Below are 19356 nucleotides of genomic sequence, written 5' to 3'. Positions count from 1 at the left end.
GCCCATGCGTACATTTACTTCCCGGGCTGTTCATCAGAACCTTGTGATAGGAACTTTAACAGCCCAGAAGCCATTTTATCTATGATATACTTTAAACTTTAAACTTTATATTAAAAATTGTTAGATAAGTTTAAATTAGTTTTGCACTGCACACATAAAGGCTGCAGGCTAAAGACAGTACACCTTATCGGACCGATCGGTGACGTGGAACCTAGAGCAGCTAGATATGAAAGGGGAAACTAAGTACTGCATATCTAACGAAAAACCCGCCATTGATTTCAAGGTGACCATGCCCTAAAGGGGGAATAAAAATTCTTACATCCCGGGACGGGAGCGATCCTTTCGATATAAACATAATCGAATTGAAAATGAACAGTCAGATGAGGGGTGGTACTTTTGCTAACGACCACTGTTCCGTAATTCAGGCCAAAATAGCGGCCGAATAAGTAGAACAGGTTCAGTTCAATTTTCAATTTTTTATTTTGGGGTTCAATTTAACCCTAAAACCGCAGCCGCTCCAATCAATGCCAAAAATGCAAGTAAATGAAAGCTAAGAAATAGAAACTCAGAAAATTGCAGGGAATAGCTAAACGAGGAAACTTAATTCGCTGAGTTTGATCAAAACTGGAAAAGAATTCCAATCCCCCGGAGAGAAGAGATTAAGGAAGGCTTTCATCCCATGACAAATTTTCTCTGCTCAGCTTCTGCAATAATATCTTTGCCCTGGTGGCGACAGGACCTACAAAGCCCATCGGGTCATAGTATAGTATACATCTCCTGGTTGGTTTGGCGGTGGGGTGAAGGGCTTCAAAAGAAAATAGCAGAAGGTCAGCAGAAGGATCCCGAACATTCGAACACAACTCTCAGCTTAGTAGTAGAGCTGACTTTCTTCAGGATAAGTGATGAGGAAGGAAATACTGGCACTTACCTTGCAATTTTTGCGGCACCAGAGACATGTGACCCAGATCCAAGAATTCCTTGATTAACGACGTATATTGGGTCCTTAAATTCCGATGACGATCCCTGTTGCGCTCAAGTGAATGGAACACGCGCAAGGCCTGTGCATAGGATTCTCCTAAGAGCTCTACGCTTGATTAGAAGACGAACTGAATAAGCACCTGATTTATGATAGACGTAATGCATGGCGAAGTAGGCCTCGCAATCGAGCTCCTCCTTCGTAGCCTGAACGATAGGTGCATTGCAGACTTCCAGTTCCCAGAATTGGTGGAGAAGATAATCGAGGCGATCGTCAAAAGTGTTTGAGGATTCAGCAGGTATCATCTTACATGAGGCGGCCAAATCAGCCAGAACCAAATTGGCAGGAAGCTTCTAATTGGAGACATCTATTTTCAGGACAAGTTAACGCTCTATGATGTGAGTCGCCACAGCTGCCTCAATAAACACAGAATACGTGGATAGGTGTGACTTCAGGCACACATTAACCGATGCGTCATCCGTAGTGAATTCAAAGTCTCCAAGATGAAGCTGAAGTTGGCTGGCCAGCCGTGACTTGATAAGATGAACTTGTAGCATGATTCAAGTAGCGTTCGACAAGGAAGAAAAGCGGCCACGGACGAGAATGTTGGCGGTGGGCAAGAACGAAGTAGTGTACCTGGGTAGCTCAGCGATCCTGGGTAACAAGCGTATATACAAGAGGAGCCTGAGAAGTCGCAACCACAGCATCATTGGCCGGATCCAAACCGGAAGCGGAAGGTAGTGCTAGATATTTGCTCGCAAGTATGCAATAGAGAATGATGCTGGCGATTGCACATTGGGCAGCGGGAGGATCAAGGTCAACATTATAGTTAGCATCAGTACAGGGCGCAGAAATCCCTCCACTCGTCATGGCCGCCGCTAAATGTTGGCATCGGCATCAGGGGCAATGAGGGAGCAGGCCTGTACGGAGTAGATGAAATTCCAGCACCACTGGTACCGTCCAAAAACGTAGAGCGCGCAGCAACTCTCATGGAACGCTTGGCAACCTCCACCTGGATGTCAACGTGCACGTTCGTAGCCAATTAAGAGAACCGCCAATATAAATCGCTTCCAATCTCGCTATGGTTTAGCTCCTCCAATTCCTCCTTCAGCGTAGTGAAGTGATCGCGCAGTCGCTTCTCCATTGACTCGAGGGTCAGAATGGTAGAATAGTCGGTCTGCATCCCAGTCTTGACCTTCCGATGCAGGACCTTTATTTCCTGACACCTCTGCACGTCTCCGCAGCTCCCTACTCTCCCTACTTGACGTAGCAGATCTAATAGCTTCAGCTCCAGATTCCATTATGCAAATAAAAATTCAACTTTGTGACAACAAAAACAAAGGCATAAAAATGAATTTGTTTATCAATTCGTTGGCAAGCGACGTGGCCCCGCCCCAAACGCCCACAAATGCAAGATGAGTTAGTGTGGAGCAGCTCTACAAAAAAGCTCCCTGAAGGGCGTGCGCTACAAATACCACAAGAGCGCATACGACCGGGGAAGAAAAAAAAAAAATAGGTACTGCTGATAAGCAGCAGGTGCTGCTCCTCCGTTTTAGAATTTATAAATTACTAGCTGTCCCGGCAAACTTCGTACTGCCAGCTGTTGTTTTTTTTTTTTGCGTTCAGAATCTTCTTTTGTGACAAAATGTAAAATTTTTCAAACTTAAAAAAATTATCTGATACAGTAAGAACTGAAGATAGGTAAAGTTAAGTTTCGCGGAGCTGACCAAATAAATTAATTAACAGTATTAAAAAACAGTACTACTAATAACTTATTAAAATTTGTGACTCTGAAATTTATTCGAGATCGCGATTTACTTTTGTTTAATTTCGAAACGCGACATTAGATGCCACAAAGCGCACGCGAAGAATAATTTGATTGGATTTGAACTTTGTGGAGCGGTAAAAAATATAAAATTGACCCTTTGTCGTTAGAAACACACCTAAATTGCTTTGAGAACATTGAGTGATTATAATTTAATATGAACTATATTGAATAGCAATAGATAATTAATTATCATTTTCAACCCCAAAAATTAAAGAGTACCCTCTTATTTTATTCAACTTCATTTATTGTATAAAACATGAAGTTTTATTATTTTCGATACATTATGTTGCTTACTTACAAAACAGAGTTTTCCTGGAATATTGGCTATTAATTAATTATAATATTATATATTATATATATATTATATATTATATTATATTACATATTATATATTATAAGATTTAAATTTGATTTTCACAGACACACTATTAAAATACAGTCTGTTAATTAATTAAAAGCTTTCTCATACTCTATATTTTGTTTAATTATTTCCGATATATATATTTTAGTACAAACTTGAATATATTTATATAATACCTTTAAAGTGGTCATGAAATTGTCTTGTATAATATGTGTAGCACCAAATGATGTCATCTGGAAACAGTTGTTATATTTCTGAATGTTGGTCAAGAAGTGCTTAGAATCATTTCCAATCCCAGAAACTAAAGAACGTAAAAGATCTGGTGGTGAGACCAATTGTGGCAATTTTACTTTGTCTTCAGCACAACATAATCCAGTAGTTTCACCAGTGTACTTTAACGCCTTACAGTATTTACAAATTGTTTTCATTTCCCCAATTGTTATTGATTTGTCGGCACAATATTCAATTGCCGGATCATAGTGGAATGCAGTTCGTTCAAGAATCACAGGAGCACTGCGTCTGCGGATTCGCTCAATTTCATTATGTCTAGCTTGCTGTTGTTGTGTTTGATGTGCACGAACTCGTTGCATTCTAAGCCTATCTCCTACATTGTCACTCACTACAGAACGCAATTCTGACATAGCAATACGACAAGTTTCTTGATCTGTCTGTCTCTGGTCATCAGTGCGGTTCAATAATTTCCACAATGCACGTGCATTGATTGGATGGTTTCAAATTAAAATTTTTTCCAATTTTTTTCATAATTTTTCAGTGAACACAATATCGGTTTGTCACATAAAATTAACTGAGCAGAGAACAATGAGTAGCTGACAAACTATGTATCACATACCGGCGACTACTATTATTGTAGTCTCCATTTTATTTAGAAAACGTTTATATGGGAAATAGAAAAATGCTGTTTGAGGATTTTCGCGGGAATTATTCCTTTTAAACCTTCCCTAGACCTACACGAATAATTCAAGACCAAGATAAGATAAATCCGTTCAGCCGTTATTGAGTTTTAGCGAGACTAACGAACAGAAAATCATTTTTATATATATAGAGATTTGGTGCCTCATTTTAGCACCTTTATTTGACGTTAAGTTCAGTAGTCAAAAAAAATGTTTGTCAAAAAACTTATGCCGACTAGGGTATTTATATTCTTGAACAGGATCCGACCTTGTAAAGTATATATATTCCTGAGTCGTTATGAGCATGTCCGACTGTCTGTCCGGTTGATATATCTTCTTCTAAAGATATATCAATCTGATTGATTTATTATTTATTGTGTATGTTTAATTAATTATATATTTTGTGAGCATCATTTTCATGTTTAAATAGTCCTTCAAAGATTAGTTCATATGTCTATGTTTAATGGTAATAAAAACGTTCATTAATAAACTTAAGCTGTCTTATTATTTGTCTTATAAGAAGAAATGAAAACTAACTTCGGGCGGAACCAAAGTTGATATGTAGCAGCTTCTATTATTATGAGTATAATAATATAGAAAGCACTATTAAAAATATTAAGATTGTCCCATTTTCGATCATTCAGTTATATGACAGCAGTAGTAGTAGACAGCGATCCTTACAAAATTTTATAGATAAGATATGTTGGCCAAGAATAAAATCTGTGAAAAGTCCATAAAACTTTCAAAGCACCAATGTTTGGCATTTCACACATTTTATATTTAGCCAAAATATCTTACCTAAAAAATTGCATATCGGATCGGCAGATTATATCCTATAGATGTCATAGAACAATCGGAATTTGCATAACTTTTGTGTTTTTTAAGTTAGAAAGATGAGACTTGGTACAGATACCATTTTGGGCAAAGTTATGCGATTTGTCCATTTCCTAAAAAACTGCCATATAACTGATCGATAGAAAATGGCACAACCTTGATATTTTTAATTATTCTTGGGGCTGTTTCAACATTTCTATCTCAAAATTGATTTAATGGTGAAATTCTCATTAGGATCGGATAACTATATCCCATATATATATAATAATATAAGCTGCTATCTAACTGCAAGGGTATATCAACTTCGGCTTAATTTTTGGGGAAAATTATATAACGATATTTTAAAGGGAAAAATTTGTGGCGGCGGCTCCATACCAATCACTGTGGAGTGGCCAGATTTACTGACGTGAATTACAATGTGCCCTTCTAGATCTTTAGCAAACTCGGTTTATTCTAGTCTCATATCAATGAGATCCTACAGTTTCGAGTGGTCGAGCCAGGATCTGTTGCTACTTTGCCGAATCAAGCTAATCGTCTTCTCGGTCATATGAAGGCTCTCATGAGTTCTGGAATGGCGGCCGAGACCCAAGGATATATTTTGATTTAAAACATTTTCCAGAAATTGGACCCTGCTACAATGGCAAAGGGGTATATATTTTCATGGAGTGTAAGAGGTTTTCCAAACCCTGCTCTTCGAGTGCCTGTAAAACTTTATTTTTTGTCAAACACAGCGAATTAATTTTCCTCGTTTATCTTGGAGCTTGCGTATACGTCTTATTAAGCTCAAAATTATTATGATTGAAGTCTCAAGTCGCCCCCATAAGATGTAACCTATATCCCTATAACGGAGATTATTATTGCTGGTGCGCTTCCTCGGTAGCTCTGTTTCCAACCGCTAGATCCCCAGCTTGGGCCCAACGGTCTTCGTTTCTGCTCGCCTCAATGAACAATGAATGAGTCTTCGTTTATGTTTACAAATTTTGCCACCGCATCCGACACGAGGGAATTTCCACCAATGATCTCGAAGGAGGAGCCCGCAAGCCTACTTGCTTCGCTTGATCTCTTTGTAGATGGTGCTGGCATGCTTCTTGTCGATATGTCAACACCGGAACTCCGTTTTGGATTTTTGGAGAGAGTTTTTTTACAAGACTGAATTTTGAAAAAAGGCTCCCATCAGAACTTAGGTGAGCGTGTTCATGGATTTTACCTGATCGTGTTCGTCTGAATGGGTGGCAGAGTCACCTTTTTGTAAGATGTTTTGGGCGCGTTGGGAATAGGGAATAATCACTTATTCTCGATTTTTTAAGCACTAAGCGTGTAAATAAATGAAACTTGGAAATGTCGTTAAACATATATTTAAGAGAACAAAAACATTTTTTCCATAAAAAAAAAAAAATAAATCGGATAATCCATAAAAATACCATAAACCGGACAGAGAAAGGGGGAAAAAAGCATCGGCTCGGAAAAAAGACTTGTATCTCTCCTATTACGCGGAAATTTATTTTGCGTGAGAATGTCCACAGCCATGTTTTTTTACATTTTCATGTTGTTGTTGTCTCATAGATTTCTGCTTTTATTTCGGCGTATATATTATGATTTGATCCCGGATTATATTAAAATAATTGGAAAAAAAAAACCTTTTGCGTTGCACATAAAACTGCATTCTCGAGCGATCGCGTGCAAGTTGGCTCCCCACTCTATATGTGTTTGGGAATGCTTTATCTCTCTCTTTAAGAACTCGTAAAAAGCTGCAACAATATGACTGTTGAAAAGCTGTTTCAATATAACTGTGAGTTGCTTTTATGTAAATGTGGTAAAATTACTATAGTTTGGTGTTGTTAACAGCATATTATATAAATTTCTCCATACAATTGTAGTCTATATATAATCTATGGTGTGCGAACCCTTAAGCTTGGTAATGCATTGACAGCCAAGTACCGGGATTCTACAGTACTTGGTTAATGCTCATCGCGCTTGTCGGACCACATCCATGGAAAAATTTATATTCATCTTTTATATTCAATTTTAATTTTATATTCATCTTTTTTAAGCATGTGAATTACTTATAACAAGAAAGGAAAGCTAACTTCGGGCGGAGCCGAAGTTGATATACCCTTGCAGTTCCGTCGCAGTCCGCTAGGTGGCGCCACGCATCTTATATTATTAGATATATAGAAGATCGTATATAGTCGGCCGATCCTTATGAAATTTGGCAAATCAGATTATTTTGTCCAAAATAGAATCTGTACCAAGTCCCATCTTTCTAACTTAAAAAACACCAAAGTTATGCCAATTCCGATCGTTGTATGACAGCTATAGGATATAGTCGGCCGATCCTTATGAAATTTTGTACACAAGATATTTTGGTCAAATATAACATGTGTGGAAAGTCCCAACCCTCTAACTTAAAAAACACCAAAGTTATGGCATTTCCGATCAATCAGTTATATGGCAGCTATAGGATATAGTCGACCGATCCCGGCCGTTCCGACTTATATACTGCCTGCAAAGGAAAGAAGGGTGTGTGCAAAGTTTCAACTCGATAGCTTTAAAACTGAGAGACTAGTTTGCGTAGAAACGGACAGACGGACAGACGGACAGACGGACAGACGGACATGCTCATATCGACTCAGGAGGTGATCCTGATCAAGAATATATATACTTTATAGGGTCGGAGATGTCTCCTTCACTGCGTTGCACACTTTTGACCAAAATTATAATACCCTCTGCAAGGGTATAAAAATACAATATAAAAGGCTCCAGTTTTCACTTTAACAAGTGGATTTTTTGTCAGACAAAACGTGAAGGTTACGAGTTTCTGTTTTTTTTTACTTTCATATTTCCCGTAGTACACAAACGACTCTCGTTCAAGTGAAATAAAAAGTAAACGGCATTTTTACGCCTAAGCCGACCTCTAATTGAAATACGAAATTGATTAGAAGTTATTGACGTTTAAAGTGTATCATTCGTTTACTAATTGAGGTTGTAGATCTTTAAAAACAACATTGCCAAAGTTTTTGGGGTAATAAATAAAACCAGTTCTTGCCAACAATTTATTGGGTTTAGAATGGTTTCAAAATGTGAAAATTTAATTAAATTAAAGTAAAATTCTTTTTATGAATGAAAAGTAAGGTATCAACATGGTATTTCAAGAAGGGGAGTCTAAAGGGTATACTTGTGGCAAGTCTAGCAGCCCGGATAAATTTCCGGTCAATTTCAGTGGTCAAATTCACGTCGTGAAAAGGAAAACCGGAACCTTCCTGTTATACTTACCTCTTGAAGTTTCAAGGGAATTTCTGTAATATTTCCACGAACATTGATTTGACGAACCAGTAATACTTTTTGAAGATCACTGCATTTCAGGCCCAAAAGTTTGGATATAATAACAATAGCTTCATGGTCTGCAGGAGAGAAATCGCAGCCTTCTCCGTCAATATCCTCAAACGCAATATTTCCTAGCCACAAAATAGAGCTTAATATTTTAAAAACTCCATCTATTGAATATTGTTGAAGTTGTAAAACTGTAAATGCCATGGTAAGAGCATCGAATTTGGCTGACTCAAAGTTAATGTCTATTTTTTCTGTATTAGACGTATTAAGATACTTAAAATATTCTGGTGCTCTTAAATGTAAGTCCTCTGCCATTTGCTGATTGGTTTGCCCATGAGCTACTAATTGATACATGACGTGATAGTTGCGCTCTCCATCACTTTGAAAAGTTATTCTGGACTTTTCAAGCAGATAGTCTTGAATTATACATCCCTTTATACAGTTGATTTCATCAAAACAGACTTGCATAAATTTACCAAATCTGGAGCTGTTGTCATTTCTTATAGTTTTTGCATTTCCTGAAAAGAAGAGATTTTAAATATTTTTTGGTAGATTAAAATAAAAGTAATTTGATTCTTTCTTGGGGCGGTTTGATTTTCCTATCCTTGCATATGAATCTTAATCTGTATGTATTATATGTATCATAAATGTCTTAAATAGCTGGGATTGTATAGAATAGTGCTGCTCAGATAATTACGTAAGAGCTAAAGTTGGAAACCAGCAGTAACCTAGTAACGGGTTTTCAAAACCTCCACCCCTATTGGCTGAGCATGCCACATGCACATTGATCTACTACCTTACATATAATACCTACTACCTTACATATAATACCTATATGTATATATTCAGCGAGATGCTCTCATAATATCCCAACCGGCAATGGACCCACCAGAAGAACCACCAGCAGGACCGGCCTAGCCGATACGTGAATCCGACGTGATAGCTCTAAAAGATCATAGCCAAAACACAAGTTAAGTAGAACTTAAATAATAAAAAACCACGCAACCATGTGATTTAAATCAAACCATTTAAGTTCGAACAAAAAACCTAGAGTATCCTATTGCTCAGAATATTCGGCAACAATGGCCGAATATGCTGGGATGGCGAAGCTCCCCACTGAGGGACAACGTCCGGAGGTGAGCTGCGCCGGTGTAGGGGGAGATGCCATGGCACCGACCCCCAAAACGGGGCCCACTATGGGACCACCGAACGATGTGGGGGGCAAGATCCCAGGGTCAAGAGGGAGGAGAGGGGGAGAGGGGCCTTCATTCTGATGAGGGCAGACCCATCGGCGGAATCCAACCCCGATCAGGCTGAGATAATAAAGTGGGCGAGGGAAATCTTGCCTGACTTTCAGCAAGCAAAAGCGGTAGTGAGACTGGATCCGAAGAAGCCCACAGGAGTATGCGACTCTGCGAAGAGGCAGAGGTCGACTGACGGTGGAGGAGCCAGTCTGGAGGCGGTGGACTGGGACAAGATCCCCAGCAAACCGAGGGCCCGTGTATGGCTGACAGAGAAGCCGGAGGACCCTGCTACCATACTGGCCATGCTCAAGATGTGCAATCCCACACTCCCTACGGCGGACTGGAGAGTCGCCAAGGTGGAGGAAGCAGTGGGACTACGAACGCAGGTTGTCCTCACTTTAAATGAGGAGACTGCGAGGATCCTGGAGGGTGCTGGTAGCCGTATTAAGTACGGGTTCGAGCACATTGCGGTGAGGATCTACAAGTCGGATTCGAAGAGTAAGCCAGGAGGCATCGACTTGGAGATAGACGAACAAGATCCAGACTTGGGGGAACCGACCGAAGAGGTCCGCCCAGAAGGAATGTCAGATGTGGTGGAGGACATTCTGGAAAGGTACACCTCAGAGCAGAGTGACTTGGCAAGGGCTCTTGGAGGCGTCGGTATGGAGGAGGACTCACTGCTAGGCTCCGACACCGAGGCTGAGGTCACTGTGGTGGAAAATCTAAAGGATGTCGCTGACATTCCTGCAGATAAACCTCCATCACAGTAAGGTGGCATCTGCCGCCCTCCTGCTCCATCTCGCAGAGAGTGGACCTGACGTGGCCATCATCCAAGAACCCTGGATCCATGGAGACAGGATTCTCGGTTTGGAGGCGTCGGATTTCAGGCTGGGCACAGCCGATGTAACAGGTAAAAAGCGAGCATGCATACTCGCAAAAAAGAGCCTTAATATTTTCTTGCTACCAAATTTCAGCAATGAAGATCATGTAGCCGCATCGATAGAAGGCTCAGGCGGCCATCTAAGAATATGCTCGGCGTATATGGGTCATGACTACTTAGGACCTCCACCACACTTGCTACTCAGGCGGCTTGTGGAAGACAGCGATAGGAAGAAAATCGACCTACTAATAGGATGCGATGCCAACGCTCATCACAGTCAGTGGGGAAGCACTGACACAAATGAGAGGGGTGAGTCAATCTTCGATTTTATCCTCAGCTCTAAGCTTCTAGTGGGTAACAGAGGTTCAGAACCCACCTTCGTCGTCAAGAACAGAATAGAGGTTCTTGACATTACATTATTCTCGCACTCCCTGGGTGATGCAATCACCAGATGGAGAGTCCTAGACAAACACTCCTTTTCAGACCACCGCTACATTGAGGTAGCCGTAAATTTTGAAAACGTCACAAAGCAAGCAGTTCGAAATCCTAAGAAGGCAAACTGGGAGCTCTAGAAAAAGATACTAGATAGATCCTTAGGTGAACCACCTTCAGAGATTAAGGGTACACACTGTAACACTTTGTCGCAGTGTTTACGTTATTCAAGGTTTCGGTCATAAACCTAAGTGCACCGAAATATGAATCGCACGCTGTGCCTTTGCTGTACGCCGAAAAGTGCATATGTCCGCATATACGTAACACGAGTGGACCTCATGCATGTCCACATACCTCCGCCTAAGCGAACATATATACATAACATAAATATATATTTATATATAAATATTTAAGAGTACATAACCGTCTCTCCGCTGCCGCTTTGGGCAGCGCAGCGACGAGACTTAGACCTCCTTTAACTCCTAAGTAAATTTGTAAAATCAGAAACTCCTATGAGCTCGGAGCGGCAACAACAGCTGCTCCTGACCCAAATAATGTAAAGAAGATCTACCTAAAACTCCGGCTACTTATTACATATAAAAGTCAATGGGACCTTCGATGAAACAAACTACACTTCAAATCTCCGGGTCCAGACGGTATTATACCGGCTCAGGTATCAAGGGCCGGTTTTAACCTAAGGAAATGGATCAAGAAATGGATCAAATTCATACCCAAGGCGGGCAAACCATCCCACTGCACCCCTAAGGACTACAGACCTATAAGTCTTTCATCCTTCCTCCGTAAGACTATGGAAAGACTCCTGAGTCTCCATCTCCAACTAACCATTAACCCAAGGGACATCTCATGCTCTCAGCATGCTTACAAAAGGGGCCGATCAACAGAAACAGCCCTGCACGAAATCAACTTTAAGGAATACGCACTTGTTGCTTTTCTAGACATAGAAGGGGCCTTCAACAACATCTTGCCGTGCTCAATCATTGATGCACTGACGGGACTTGGAATAGACGACCGATCAATTGACCTAATACGGCAGATCCTGGTTCGACAATTCGAAGATACGTCAAGAGGGGCACCCCGCAAGGAGGTGTACTCTCACCACTACTCTGGAACGTGGCGGTTAACAGCCTACTGCGATCCTTAGAGGGTGGCGGCTGTAAGATCATTGCGTACGCGGAAGATGTTGCTATTGCCTTCGTAGTGAAATTCCCAAAAACACTATGCGACCTAATGACAGGGAAGCTCGAAGTTCTGTCGGCCTGGGCGCAAAGGAACGGGCTGGGAGTCAATCCGTCCAAGACAGAGCTCGTGCTGTTTACCAGGAAGTACAAAATACCAAATCTAAGGCTTCGGAAGCTCCTAGGGGAAACACTAGTTCTTAGTGATAGTGCGAAGTACCTAAGTATCACACTAAACAGGAAACTGGACTGGAAGCTGAACACCGCAGATAGGACTAAGAAAGCGGCAATAGCACTCTATAATGCCGCAAGGCGGTAAGCCTGAAATGGGGAATGTCCCCAAAGATAGTCAGATGGTTATACACAGCGATCATCAGACCAATCTTATTCTATGGAGTTGTGGTCTGGTGGCCTGCCCTGGACAACTCCTTATGCAGGGAAAGGCACTATGCTAGCGACGCCCTAGATATCATCCTTGACCTACTACCGGTAAAACTGATGGGGGTAAAGATAGCCACACTGGCGGCAATAAGACTGCGAGAGCCGAATCTATCTGAGTAAGAATAGTTTTGGTCACACCAGACTGGACCTGCATCACTTCATGCCGGAGGGGGGTACGGACTACTGCGTGCCCGTCGACCAACCCACCACTAATTACAAAATCATTATCCCCTCGAGGGAGGGGAGGTTATTAGGTTATTTTGTGACGTCAGCATCGAGGCGTGTATCCAAGGGTTTGTACTACAAGGTCAAAGAATCATTTCCTCTGCTTAAAGTTCCAAGTCTCATCTCCGTAACAGTTTGTTAAGGTGTCGAATCTACAGTTAACTGAAGAAAAGTTGCGGGCTCGGCTTATCTCGAAAATAGCTCTGTTGAAGGTCTATTTCTGCTGGTGCGATTCTTCTGTGGCGCTGTCCTCGATTCGGGAGGAGTCGGCCTGTTTTCAATCCAGACAGAAGTTGACCAGAACGATGGAATGACAATATGTTCCTACGTCTTTAAACCTGGCAGACATCCTGTCAGGTGGTCCTTTTCTGAATGGGGTTATTGAAGACAGCATGTGGTCTTATTGTCCTCCGTTTCTTCTTGGACCTCAAATACTAATTCGTTTCAGGCACTGCAGCGGGTTTTCGTCTATGTGCACAAGTTCTCACAGCGAGTTCGCCACAAAGGTGTCCCAAAGGTGAACTTAACTATTATTGCGACTAGTGCAGCGTAAGCATTTTTGGGATGGTATAAAGGCGCTTCAGAATGGAAGGGAGATTTCGTCAGTTGCTGAATGCCATAGTTTTTGGACATGTTTGATCTGTTGCGTGTGGAAGATCGTTTAAAATATTCAACGTTGGATTTTGATAGCCGTCAGCCAATTATATTGCCTAGAAGCCATCCATCCCATTTAGCTATAATTGTTGATTTCCATGAGCGGATTCTGCACATGGGGCCGCGTGCACTGTTGGAATATTATTCGATCTCAATACTGGCCAAACGGGAGGAGGAAAACGGTGACGAAGGCATTGCACAAATGTACCTGATGCTTCCGCACCAAACCTCGGTTGGTGGAGCAAATTATGGTAGATCTCCCGGAGCAAAAATTCAGCGGTTGTCAGGTCTGTGGAGTTACTGGTGTAGATTTTTGCGGCCCATTTTATTATAAGCCAGAGTTTTGCAATAAGGATCCTGTAAAATGTAACGCGAGTGTTTTTATTTGTTTTGCGACCAAAGCCGTCCACCTGGAGCTTGTGAAAGATCTATCCACATCTGCTTTATTACAAGCTTTATATGCACCCGTCGAAAGCTGCCACACATTCGGTACGACAACGCAATTAATTTTTTTGGAGCTAAAAACGGCCTAATAGAGCTGCTCCAACTCATCATAAGCGATAAGCATCTGACGGAATTGCGGTTGGGTCCATCGAGTCTCTTTCAGAAGATCCTGCAGACCTTGTTGCCTTAACGGCAGCCCATTTCTTGACTGGTGGCCTGTAAGTCAGTTTCATCGAGTCAAGCTGAATTTCAACCGTATGGACAACTCCAAATGGCGTGCGTCCGGACCTGCCTTGGCAATGAACGATGTGGTGCTAGTCAAGGACGAGAACCTATGAAGTGGCCGTTGGCGAGAATTATTGATCTAGTCCCTGGTCGAGATGGAGTGTCTCAAGTGAGGTGATTAGAACCGTATCTGGAACCGCCAAGCGCGCAGTGTCTAAGCTTTGCCTCTTGCCTTAAGGATGAAGGTGAAGGACAGGCCCCAACTGGGGGGACAATGTCGGGTCAGCCAGCAGACACTGCATACATTTATCACTTAAATCAGTAAAATTTAAAGAACATTATAAGTAGACCTTTAAATAAACATAAATTATCTGGCTGTACAGTTAGTTATTCAAGATACTTAGTAGCTCGGTCCAATTTCACCGTGCATAACGCAGAATGTTATAGGAGTTAAATTCGCCGCTGCAGGATTCAGTTTACTCAGGATCCGAAGCAGTTTTATAACTTAGTAAACACTAAGTGCAAACATGTATCTTTTCCTTCTCTGCTAACGTTTCCAAACTCATATGAGAACACTGATCAGGTAATGGCCCATCTCTTTGCACAGATTTTTCAACGTATTCACCTAGCAGCAGTTCAGCTCAGCCTTATAATATCCAATCAGCCAACCTTATATTTTGCCCATCTTTCGATTAAAGTGGCGTGTTCTCGGATCTTCTTACGGTCAAGCCCGTGTATTCGCCAGGCCCTGATAGAGTACCAGGCTGTGTTCTGAAGAATTGCGCCGAGGGTCTGTGCAAGCCGCTCCTTAAACTTTTTAATCTTGTAACGAACTGTTTTTTGCTATTGTTTGATCGCAATAAATGCCGCGACTATCTCACAGAGTTTGGGGTACGTTCCACCGAATTTATAGATTCCACGAGATTGCCCGAGCCCAGAAATAACACGGTATGCTTCGTTTAATACAAATCCCCTTTATTATGTTAAGTTTACAAAAAGGGTGAATCTCATCGGCCGCTTGGCTCAGCCGACCGACCACTCGTCCTCCCGTCGATCTCCGATCCCCGATCCCCGCTCCGGGTTGGTGCCAATACACACGCCCTCCCAAAGCTTGCGCCCGGCAGGTCGTGTGGTCTTGGTGCCTGGCGCCGAAACGGCTCACGGTTCCCTTCGTTTGGACTCACGGACCCTGGTTGCGGGGCCTGTGTTGTTGCTGTTGTCTTCTTCGCTGCTCTTCTGCTGCCGCTGCTCGTCCGTCGCGCCGCTCCCTCGTCGCCGCTGCGGACCTTCGGTATCTTTCACCGAGAATGCCCTTTCGCCGTGGCCGGCACCTAATCCGTGTTAACAGACAGATTGGCTCACCTCCCAGGCATACGCCGGACAGGATATGCTTCTCGCTGCTTCGCGGCCGGATCAGGGCACGAAGGGCCTACCTACCCCGCAGGACACACCTCCGGTCGCGTTAATCACTCGCCTCCAAACACCTGCGTGCATACGCCCCGCAGGATCTATGGCAGGCCAGAGGTTTTGGCGTCGCGTCTCCTTTAACCCTAGCGCCTGGATCAGGATTCTAATGACTTTCCCGGGGTGTCCCTGCGTTTAGTGCGCGCCACATCTGGGGTACCCCAAGGAAGCCATCTTGGACCCTTACTTTTTACACTGTTTATTAACGACTTGCCCCTTGGCTTAACTAATTCACTTGTACTTATGTACGCTAATGACGTTAAGCTTTGTCTTCAATATAAATTCACTAGCGCCCAGTCTAGACATCAATCCGGTTTTGATAAATTTCAAAATTGAAGTTAAGCAAATAACGCATAATGGATCGAAATGTAAACTCAAGTCATTTTATCGATTTAGTTCTCACCAAGCTATGTACTTTCTCTATGGGAACGCCTTAGAACGATTAACTTAGGGTAAGGATCTGGGTGACCTATAAGATTTGAAACTTAAATTTACCGACCATATATCTACCATGGCTAATAAAACGTTACATACATCATTGGTCCGCCCGATTCTTGTGTATGAATCGTGTTTCTGGAGTCCTTAATACGGAGTACATCGAAATCACATAGAATTTGTACAAAAAAACTGACTTTCACCCTTAGGGAACTTAATTGGGATGTAAATCTTCACCTCCCCTCTTATCATAGTAGACTTTTACTAATCAACTTACCATCACGGGTGTCACGTCTCTATATAATCTAATTTATGGAAATGTAGACAGCCAGCATTCACTAACACGTTTAAATTTTGACTTCCTAGTAGAAGGACTAGAAACTTTCGTCCTCTACTCCTCAGCCATTGTAGTTCGACATATGCCCAACACGATCCGTTCAGGGTATTATGTTCGGACTACAATGGCCTCTACCACATCTTGTCACTTCGCTCCACTAACAATCTTAAATCCCCACTAAGCGCCTTATTTGTGCAACACTCTTCCTCGTGGTGTCGTACTCCTACTCTTCTCTTAAACTATTCCGGATCTTTTCCCGCGATTCGAGCCGTACGTTACGCGGCAGCGTTCCTCGGTCGGTTGAACGGGCGGTGGGCTGCACGTATGCAGTGTAAACCGCGCGAAAAAAAGTATATATAATAAGTTAAGTTTATCTTATCTGTATTGATATTATCGCTGTTGATGGTCGCATTTTAAAGTTTTAAATACATAATTTCGAATTTTTATTAGGAACGTTATAAAAAAAATCTCAATGACCAAACTGTGATTATTGGATCTTCATAAATTTATACCAGCTAATTCCCAAAGCTATGGACATTTCAATCTTTTCCCCCATGTGGAAGGAATCTTACTGTATGGGTATTCTAGTTTTTACATTGTTTATTAACGACTCATGGTAACGATCTGGGTGTCCTACTAAATTTAAAACTTTGGTTTGAAAAAAAGTTTGTGTTCTATTTCTTTGCCAATGTAATTCGACAAATTCCGCCAAATAGTGCATGCAATAGTGCAATAGTGCATCCACATATGGAAAACATCGCAGGTGTCTGTGCTAGAACGGAGGACCCTAGCGCTTTGATGGTAGCTAGCGACTTCAACTTGAGCTCTATTGTTTGGTCTCAGGACCCGAAGTCTCAGTACATATTACCAAGCAATGAATTATATCTTTAGTATGGGCCTCTCCCAAGTAAACAGTATTTGTAACGATTTATCTAAAATTTGTATCTTATATTTTTAATTGTTTTTTTTTAATAGCAAAGTAGAATTATGAAACGTACCAGTCGGTCCCTGTGATATGCACCATAAATCATTGTTAATACTCATTGACTTTAAAGTTTTTTTGCCTTCCGCTCCACATATTTCTTAGTTTTACTTGAATGAGTCTATCCTTTCACTTATTAATACCGCGATTGCATGTTTTTTTTGGGTTTCCTTTTTTTAGATGCCCCCAATCACGATACTAAATTTTTGACTACTCTGTTCAATATTATTTTAAACAGCCTCTGTTGGGGTACGAAGCTCATACAAGCTTCCCTGGTACACAAAAACTTAAAGAATAGAAGATACAAATTCTATAAGCGATTTTTAAAGACAGGGGAGCAAAAAGCTGGTGAGATATACCTGCAATTCAAGCGGGAACTTGAATTCCTTAATAAGACCCAACCCAAAAGCGTTTTTGCGCATAATAATAATAAGCGCTCCCCAGACCTGTTTTCTAAATATTTTGCCTAGATTTACATTTTACTAAGTCGCATACCCTTGACCCATTCTTTATTGAGAAGTGAATATCATCCTTATCCACACCTCTATGCCGATCGCCAAGTTTTCCAACATTGCCAAGCTTCTCGAGAGTATAGTAAACTTTATATCACTCAACCAGCATGGACTCATTTTTTTTTTTGCGTGGTTCCCACTGCATACGATCAACCCACTTCCCGCCCAACCGAAAAGGGGCGCTGCCGCATAACGTACGGCATCTTCATTGGGATGACATTTGCATCCAAATTAACTTATCTCTGAGTGAAAATTAGGAATTTTTTATGTGCAGATTTTATGTGATCTCGGTGTACTCCTAACTAACTTAGCGGTTTTCTTTAAGCACAGCCTTGAAGCCTTTGAGTGCCGATGGCAGGTCACCAAAGCCTTTAACAAATTTCGCCACGCAGTCCTACATCCCTTTTGGGATGCCATCTCTAGTCTCTCATTGGTTTGTCTAGCCTTCCGCAAGGTATCTTCTTGGTACCGGTCCTATTTATTATATTTATAAACGTGATGTACACGGATGACGTCAATGTCTATAAGGCCATTGGCTGCATTAGAGATAGCTATCACTTTATTCGCTACAGTAAGCGGTTAGTTGATATTTGTACTGCCTATGCCATTGGCAATTACAACTTGCAATTAAAGACGAGGTCGTTGATGTAGAAGTCTCTTTTTGATAACACATTAAAATTTTCAAACCACTCAGACTTTTTAATGCATTATGGTGGGCTTTGTGAAGAGGCACGCAGATCAGTTCAAAAGTCAGTACTTGAGGCTCTGTGTGTATGCCGCGTTCGTCCGGTCGAGGCTTAAATAAGCCTCAATTATTTGGAGCCCTGTAAGCAAAATAGACTTGACCGGCTGCAGAACAAATTTGTAAAATTTGCACTTCTCCCTTCAAGGTTTGTGAATCCTCTTCCCTCTTACTATATCCGGTGCCTTCTCCTTCATATTTTAACACAGGAGGATCGAGCAACTGTGGCACCTTTGATGATTGTCAATAATATTGTCCCCAACAACTACTTTTATGCCCGGACACTCGACGGTAGAGATTGACAGCCCTTACTACATATTTCGATTAAACGGTCGGTCGCAGTTTCCAGACATTGCCGCCGTTGCCACTTTTTAAATCTAGCGGAGGCTACGCCGAATAGTAATAGTACCAGTCGATGTTCTCATTCAAAGGGTTAGTATTTACCGCTTGTCGGTTAGGGTGAGAAACTTCAACGCCTATGCGCCCAGATATAAAAAAGATGATGCAGCTTAAGAACTCGTAAATAGGAGGTTCACCGTCGTCTTATTTTTCAAGCGCACGTTAATGAATCGGCCGACTGTCATGGATCGGCCGACTGTCGTCGCATGCAGACGTGTTTTTTATTGTGCTCCGGGAAAAAAATATTCAATAAAATCATAAAAGTGCAGTGACTGCTCTAAGAAATCTACAATAACGCGAAAAGACGCTTTTTGCGATGAAATCGCTAATGTTTATATTGATTAATTAATTATTTAATTAATATAAAACACAACTCTCAAAACTCAAACTAAATCAACCTCGACTGCAATGAGCTTAAACGACGTTCGCACACAACGTCAACGTGAGCAAGACGAGAGACGGCTCTCAGTACAAAGAAACAACGCGTACTTCTCTTTTAAAGCA

At 41.7% G+C, this 19356-nt stretch overlaps 1 protein-coding gene across 8 annotated transcripts in view; it reads right to left on the bottom strand.

Annotated features, from left to right (window-relative positions):
* LOC26515191 (unconventional myosin-VIIa) overlaps nt 1-19356 on the bottom strand; it is a 381684-nt gene that overhangs the window by 263911 nt on the left and 98417 nt on the right. For all 8 annotated transcript variants that reach the window (XM_014904701.3, XM_032453966.2, XM_014904700.3 and 5 more), the window contains one exon: nt 8184-8758. In XM_014904701.3, coding sequence (XP_014760187.1) covers nt 8184-8758 — 575 coding nt within the window. The remainder of the gene's footprint in view (nt 1-8183; nt 8759-19356) is intronic.

Source organism: Drosophila ananassae, chromosome 2R, assembly GCF_017639315.1.
Source record: "Drosophila ananassae strain 14024-0371.13 chromosome 2R, ASM1763931v2, whole genome shotgun sequence".
In the NCBI taxonomy this organism is placed as follows: Eukaryota; Metazoa; Arthropoda; class Insecta; order Diptera; family Drosophilidae; genus Drosophila; species Drosophila ananassae.
The sequence above is the reverse complement of the archived record's forward strand: the minus strand, read 5'-3'. Positions and strand labels throughout refer to the sequence as shown.